Source organism: Leishmania infantum, contig 15 (genome assembly GCF_000002875.2).
Source record: "Leishmania infantum JPCM5 WGS CACT00000000 data, contig 15, whole genome shotgun sequence".
In the NCBI taxonomy this organism is placed as follows: Eukaryota; Euglenozoa; class Kinetoplastea; order Trypanosomatida; family Trypanosomatidae; genus Leishmania; species Leishmania infantum.
This window is the reverse complement of record NW_004057922.1, coordinates 1-7955: the sequence shown is the minus strand read 5'-3', so window position 1 is coordinate 7955 and position 7955 is coordinate 1. Positions and strand designations below refer to the sequence as shown.

Genomic DNA, 7955 nt, shown 5'->3' with positions numbered 1-7955 from the left:
CGTGTCGTTTGGGTTCCGTGGCTGCCTCCTCCTTCGCGTGCTTGCCAGGGAAAACAGAGCACTTCCTTATCAACGTCTCACTCCATCACGACCGAGTCCACACGTGCACGCATACAGCCGCAGCCCACCCACCCCTGCCGCACGGCGGCCACATCCGCGCCGTCCACGACGAGCCGTTCAGCCGTCGAGTCGGGCCATGCTGCTAGCGGGCTCGCCTTGTCCCTCCGCGTATCGCCCTCGCACGCGTGCAGCGCGACCGGCGCCACACGGACCCCGGTGCAGGGTCCTGCTCGAGGGCGGAGGCGGCGGCGTCTGCCGTGCAGGCCGCAGGGGCTGGTGTAGGTGCGTGCCGCATGAGCACCGAGAGGAGGTGGGCCAGCCGCAGGCCAGGGCCCTCTCAGACCCTGTCCTCCGCCTGCACGCCATGCCCCTCCCTCGGTTGCCTCAAGCCGCCGCATGCCGTAATATGGTGTGAATACTCCGCGCACGCGACTCTGGCCGACTCGATGGCGTAGTTAGACAGCCACAGCAACGAAACAAGCGACGCGAAGCGCGCAAGAGAGGCGAGGGGGCCGAGGGCCGCAGGGGGCGCACACGCAGACACACTCGAGTCCAACGCAAGCGGGCGAACAGAGAAGCAGCGCTGCCTCGCCTCCGCTCCGCCTCCGTACCCACTCGCTCCGCTGCGTATTCCCCTGCGGCCTCCGCACCACTACTCCCTTGCCAGAGTGCGTGTGCGCGCCTCTCCTCCGCTGCTCCTGCACACTGCCCATGTATCCCCAGCGCTGCGGTGCCGTGGCTGCTCTCCACCTCGTCGTCCCCTCGATCAGCCGCCTCGCCCGCACACGCACACGCGCAGGGAGGGGGCGGGGAACACGAGGAGCAGGGCAGCGGCGCGGAGACACAACGGGAAAATGGCAGAGGGGCACGCACACGCACACGTCCATGCGACTCTTCTCTGCATAGGGAGAGAGACGAAAACGAGAGAAATCGAAACAAGCACGCGAACGCCAAACGAAGCGAAAGCACGAAAACAGAAACGGAAACACCGGCAGCATACGCGTGCGCGTGCGCGTGTGTGTGTAGAAGAGGGGGGGGGGACATGCTCGGCCTGCGTCTTCGTGCCGCTGTTGTGCCGCCAGGGGCGCGGGGTGGTGCGGAGACACCAGAGAGACGCGCCATGGCGACTACGGGGTGTGGAAGGGGCGGGGGTGGGTGACCGATGCGGCGTGGCGCGGCGCCTCCCGTCCTCCGTGCGAGGGCGTCCGTTTCTCCGCGCCGCTGTCTTTGCCCTCCGTGCCCACCTCGGCCACCCACCCCTCCTTCGCGCCCTCACATCGCCAACGGAGCGCCGGGCGAGCGTCAGGGAGGCGACTCCGACACGGCAGCGAGGGCGAGGAGCTCAGGGGGGGTGTGTGGGCGCCAGGCGTGCGTTGCCCACCACACAGCGCAGGTCGCCGTGCACGGCACCGGCATTTGGAGGGAGGGGGAGAACGGCCCCAGAGGAAGCGCACACGCACGCACGAGAAGGCAGCGAGTGAGGTGGGCCGGCGAGGGTCAGCGGCATCCGCTCCCTCTCTCTCGCTGCGATCAGCTCCGCCGGCTCCTCCACGAGGGCGTCTCGGTGTGTGTGCCGCGCTGCTGTCAGGCTCGCCGGCCGCTTCCTTCACTTCACTTCCTCCTCTCAGGGCCTTGTCTACTGCGCCTACTTTCCGAGCTTATCAGAGTCCCTATCCTGCCACGGGAGCAGCAAGAGGGCGATGTTGATGATATCCAGGCACCAGGCCACCACCAAGAGAATCAAGCCGGCACCCAAGGTCGTAATTTCCTTCATCGCCGGGCAACCGGGGCCTTCATACTTGTTGAAGGTCACCACCATGGACGCCCAGACGATGCACAGGGTGGCGATGCCGGCAACGTTGAGCGCCAGGCAGGCCCAGCGGAGGCAGGCGCAGCAGCACAGCGCAATGAGGCCCAAGACGAACGCCGTGCCGTACACGAATATGGAGATGACAACGAATGCCTGTGCTGCACGGAAGCGGTTGCGGCGGCCCATGCAGTTTGCCCAGAGCTCGTCCGACTTGGTGACCTCCATTCCCCTGTTGCAGGTTGACTTAAACCCCCATAGGGTGTAGCAACCTTCGTTCGGCAGTCCCTTCACCGCCATCGAAAACATGCTGAGCGGCGTAGCCACCAGCACGAAGAGGAACGCGATGAACTGCAGGATGGCGTAGAGGACCGTGTTGATCCTGAACGACATCGCGAACCCGCAACAATGACAGCCGACAAGGGCAACAGAAAGGTCGACGGGAAAAAGAACGGCAGGACGGCCGAGACTGCGCAAGAGAGCTGACGAGGAGAGAGGCGAGAGCGGAAGTCAGTCGGGGCTGGGCGAGGGGATGCCTGTTGTCGTTGTTGTTGCACGTGCACGCACACGGTGCCGTTCATGTGCGCGTGCGTGTGTGTGTCGTGAGAGGGGGACGGGTGTGGGGCGTGGGGTGTGGGCAGGAGTGAAAGCGGGGGAGGAGAGAGGGAGAGACAGTGAGAGAAATGCGGGGGAGAGTGGCGAGGACACAAGGGAGCAACCACACAGCAGAGTTGCCTCAGGCGATGCGGACGCAGCAGCACCACCCGTGCCGCCTACAGCACGCACAAGGCTGCAGGCAATGCTTCTCAGCGCTGCCTTTCGCCAGTATAGCAGAATGAGTGCCTTTGTGCGCGCATGTGCGCTCCTGGCTCCCGTGTGCCGGTGCCCGCGTTCACGTCTGGGCTGCCCCACTCCATCACCGTGCTTCTCCGAGAGGCACCCGTGAGGCGTGCGCGAAGGTGCACCAGGCAGAGGAGAGAGGGGCAGATCAAGAGGCATCCATGCAGACAGGGCCTGCGCGGCCACAAGGCGCACGCGCGCACAGGTACACATATTCACGCGCACGGCCATACACGTGTGTGCACGCACAGACACGCACACATGCACATGCACATGCACATGCATCCAGAGATGTGCGGGCACACACCGACACGCGAGAGCGCACACGCGCACGCGCAGAGCGCAGCCCTACCGCTTCGCAGCACCAGAGAGCTCGGCGCTCCCCGTGCCCCACCCATCTCGGAGAAGAGGGGGCGGCAACGGCGGCGGTGACGCTGTTGGGGTGAGTCAGTCGAGGAACGGAGACAACAACAAAAGACAGAAAGCAAAAAACAAGCAACGGAGAAGCACGAGGAGAAAAGGGCGCACGCGCTCCGTCCGCTCGGGCGAGCACACGGGGGCGGCGGTCGGCGGGGAAAACAAAGTCCGGGGCGTTGTGATGGTCTGTTGGCGCACGCCGACATGGATGATGATATATATGTATGCGTGTATGTATATACGTGTCGTTTTGTGGTTCCCGTGGCTGCCTCCTCCTTCGCGTGCTTGCCAGGGAAAACAGAGCACTTCCTTATCAACGTCTCACTCCATCACGACCGAGTCCACACGTGCACGCATACAGCCGCAGCCCACCCACCCCTGCCGCACGGCGGCCACATCCGCGCCGTCCACGACGAGCCGTTCAGCCGTCGAGTCGGGCCATGCTGCTAGCGGGCTCGCCTTGTCCCTCCGCGTATCGCCCTCGCACGCGTGCAGCGCGACCGGCGCCACACGGACCCCGGTGCAGGGTCCTGCTCGAGGGCGGAGGCGGCGGCGTCTGCCGTGCAGGCCGCAGGGGCTGGTGTAGGTGCGTGCCGCATGAGCACCGAGAGGAGGTGGGCCAGCCGCAGGCCAGGGCCCTCTCAGACCCTGTCCTCCGCCTGCACGCCATGCCCCTCCCTCGGTTGCCTCAAGCCGCCGCATGCCGTAATATGGTGTGAATACTCCGCGCACGCGACTCTGGCCGACTCGATGGCGTAGTTAGACAGCCACAGCAACGAAACAAGCGACGCGAAGCGCGCAAGAGAGGCGAGGGGGCCGAGGGCCGCAGGGGGCGCACACGCAGACACACTCGAGTCCAACGCAAGCGGGGCGAACAGAGAAGCAGCGCTGCCTCTCCTCCGCTCCGCCTCCGTACCCACTCGCTCCGCTGCGTATTCCCCTGCGGCCTCCGCACCACTACTCCCTTGCCAGAGTGCGTGTGCGTGCCTCTCCTCCGCTGCTCCTGCACACTGCCCATGTATCCCCAGCGCTGCGGTGCCGCGGCTGCTCTCCACCTCGTCGTCCCCTCGATCAGCCGCCTCGCCCGCACACGCACACGCGCATGGAGGGGGCGGGGAAGACGAGGAGCAGGGCAGCGGCGCGGAGACACAACGGGAAAATGGCAGAGGGGCACGCACACGCACACGTCCATGCGACTCTTCTCTGCATAGGGAGAGAGACGAAAACGAGAGAAATCGAAGGAAACATGCGAACGCCAAATCAAGCGAAAGCACGAAAACAGAAACGGAAACACCGGCAGCATACGCGTGCGCGTGCGCGTGTGTGTGTAGAAGAGGGGGGGGGACCGTGCTCGGCCTGCGTCTTCGTGCCGCTGTGGTGCCTCTTCCCGTCGCGGGTGTGCCGCCAGGGGCGTGGGGGAGTGGCAGCGGCAGGAGAAGGGCGAGGTGGCGGGGAGATCCACGGAGAAAGGAGGAGGAGGGTGACGGGGGCGCATGTGCCTGCGCGCATGCACACGCCGTGTGGGAGGTGCCCTCTTGTGTACCAGCGCGCGTGGGTGCGCGTGCGCACAGACGCCGTCCTCTCCCTGCCCCGACGCGCCTGCCCATCAGCCCGCCTCATTCCCACACCTCCCCGCCACCCCCTCTCCTGTGGCACCTCGCCCTCCACTCCCCCTCCCCATCCTCGCCCTTCGCCGCTCAGGTAGCGCGTGAGGCGTGCGTGAGGGGAGGGGGGAGCGGCAGCGCACGCGCCGGCGTCCCGCGTCTTCCTTCGCTCCCCCGCCTCGGCGGCGGTGCGCCGGGCGAGCGTGAGTGGGGGGGGGCGTGGCTCCGACACGGCAGCGAAGGCGAGGGGCTTAGAGGGGGGACGGGGCATGGATGGCCTTGTCGGCGCCAGGCGCGCGTTGCCCACCACACAGCGCAGGTCGCCGTGCACGGCACCGGCATTTGGAGGGAGGGGGAGAACGACCCCAGAGGAAGCGCACACGCACGCACGAGAAGGCAGCGAGAGAGGTGGGCCGGCGAGGGTCAGCGGCATCCGCTCCCTCTCTCTCGCTGCGATCAGCTCCGCCGGCTCCTCCACGAGGGCGTCACGGTGTGTGTGCCGCGCTGCTGTCAGGCTCGCCGGCCGCTTCCTTCACTTCACAGCCTCCTCTCCGGATCGTGTGGAGGACTCCTCCTTTGCACTGCCAAGAGAGAGGGTAGCCTCGAAGGGGAGCAGCAAGAGGCCGACGTTGATGATATCCAGGCACCAGGCCACCACCAAGAGAGCGAAGCCGGCACCGTAACTGAAGAAGTCTCGGAAAGGTGGGCAGGTGAAGCCCTCATCCTTGTTGAAGGTCACCACCATGGACGCCCAGACGATGCACAGGGTGGCGATGCCGGCAACGTTGAGCGCCAGGCAGACCCAGCGGAGGCAGGCGCAGCAGCACAGTGCAACGAGGCCCAAGACGAACGCCGTGCCGTACACGAATATGGAGATGACAGCGAATGCCTGTGCTGCACGGAAGCGGTCGCGGCGGCCAAGGCAGTGTTTCCAAAGATTGTCGTAGGAGGCGGTGATAGTGAGGTCAGTGCAATTATTTTTCACCCCCCATAGGGTGTAGCAAGCTGCACGCTTGTGGCCACGATAGGCTTCTTTTAAGAGAAACATGTCGATCGGCGTAGCGACCAGCACGAAGAAGAACGCGATGAACTGCAGGATGGCATAGACGAGACCCGTCACCCGCCATTCCGCTCTCTCGACACGCGGACGAACCTTTTGGTAGAGCGACGCGAGGGTGGGCATTGGGTGCAGTGATGAGGGGGTGGAGACTGCGCAACAGAGCCGACGAGGAGAGAGGCGAGAGCGGAAGTCAGTCGGGGCTGGGCGAGGGGATGCCTGTTGTCGTTGTTGTTGCGCGTGCACGCACACGGTGCCGTTCATGTGTGCGTGCGTGTGTGTGTCGTGAGAGGGGGACGGGTGTGGGGCGTGGGGTGTGGGCAGGAGTGAAAGCGGGGGAGGAGAGAGGGAGAGACAGTGAGAGAAATGCGGGGGAGAGTGGCGAGGACACAAGGGAGCAACCACACAGCAGAGTTGCCTCAGGCGATGCGGACGCAGCAGCACCACCCGTGCCGCCTACAGCACGCACAAGGCTGCAGGCAATGCTTCTCAGCGCTGCCTTTCGCCAGTATAGCAGAATGAGTGCCTTTGTGCGCGCATGTGCGCTCCTGGCTCCCGTGTGCCGGTGTCCGCGTTCACGTCTGGGCTGCCCCACTCCATCACCGTGCTTCTCCGAGAGGCACCCGTGAGGCGTGCGCGAAGGTGCACCAGGCAGAGGAGAGAGGGGCAGATCAAGAGGCATCCATGCAGACAGGGCCTGCGCGGCCACAAGGCGCACGCGCGCACAGGTACACATATTCACGCGCACGGCCATACACGTGTGTGCACGCACAGACACGCACACATGCACATGCATCCAGAGATGTGCGGGCACGCACCGACACGCGAGAGCGCACACGCGCACGCGCAGAGCGCAGCCCTACCGTTTCGCAGCACCAGAGAGCTCGGCGCTCCCCATGCCCCACCCATCTCGGAGAAGAGGGGGACGGCAACGGCGGCGGTGACGCTGTTGGGGTGAGTCAGTCGAGGAACGGAGACAACAACAAAAGACAGAAAGCAAAAAGCAAGCAACGGAGAAGCACGAGGAGAAAAGGGCGCACGCGCACGCGCTCCGTCCGCTCGGGCGAGCACACGGGGGCGGCGGTCGGCGGGGAAAACAAAGTCCGGGGCGTTTTGATGGTCTGTTGGCGCACGCCGACATGGATGATGATATATATGTATGCGTGTATGTATATACGTGTCGTTTTGTGGTTGCCGTGGCTGCCTCCTCCTTCGCGTGCTTGCCAGGGAAAGCAGAGCACTTCCTTATCAACGTCTCACTCCATCACGACCGAGTCCACACGTGTACGCATACAGCCGCAGCCCACCCACCCCTGTCGCACGGCGGCCACATCCGCGCCGTCCACGACGAGCCGTTCAGCCGTCGAGTCGGGCCATGCTGCTAGCGGGCTCGCCTTGTCCCTCCGCGTATCGCCCTCGCACGCGTGCAGCGCGACCGGCGCCACACGGACCCCGGTGCAGGGTCCTGCTCGAGGGCGGAGGCGGCGGCGTCTGCCGTGCAGGCCGCAGGGGCTGGTGTAGGTGCGTGCCGCATGAGCACCGAGAGGAGGTGGGCCAGCCGCAGGCCAGGGCCCTCTCAGACCCTGTCCTCCGCCTGCACGCCATGCCCCTCCCTCGGTTGCCTCAAGCCGCCGCATGCCGTAATATGGTGTGAATACTCCGCGCACGCGACTCTGGCCGACTCGATGGCGTAGTTAGACAGCCACAGCAACGAAACAAGCGACGCGAAGCGCGCAAGAGAGGCGAGGGGGCCGAGGGCCGCAGGGGGCGCACACGCAGACACACTCGAGTCCAACGCAAGCGGGGCGAACAGAGAAGCAGCGCTGCCTCTCCTCCGCTCCGCCTCCGTACCCACTCGCTCCGCTGCGTATTCCCCTGCGGCCTCCGCACCACTACTCCCTTGCCAGAGTGCGTGTGCGTGCCTCTCCTCCGCTGCTCCTGCACACTGCCCATGTATCCCCAGCGCTGCGGTGCCGAGGCTGCTCTCCACCTCGTCGTCCCCTCGATCAGCCGCCTAGCCCGCACACGCACACGCGCATGGAGGGGGCGGGGAAGACGAGGAGCAGGGCAGCGGCGCGGAGACACTNCGNGAAAATGGCNNNGNGNCNNNCAAACGCACACGTCCATGCGACTCTGCATAGGGAGAGAGACGAGAACGAGAGAAATCGAA

General features: G+C 65.5%; 1 protein-coding gene across 1 annotated transcript; it reads right to left on the bottom strand.

Moving 5' to 3' along the window:
- Positions 1–1705: 1705 nt before the first annotated feature.
- LinJ_34_4370 (amastin-like surface protein, putative) lies at positions 1706–2260 on the bottom strand (the record flags this gene model as incomplete). Its single annotated transcript, XM_001468749.1, has 1 exon — positions 1706–2260. The coding sequence occupies one exon, from the start codon at positions 2258–2260 to the stop codon at positions 1706–1708; it is 555 nt and encodes a 184-aa protein (XP_001468786.1).
- Between the last annotated feature and the right edge of the window lie 5695 nt (positions 2261–7955).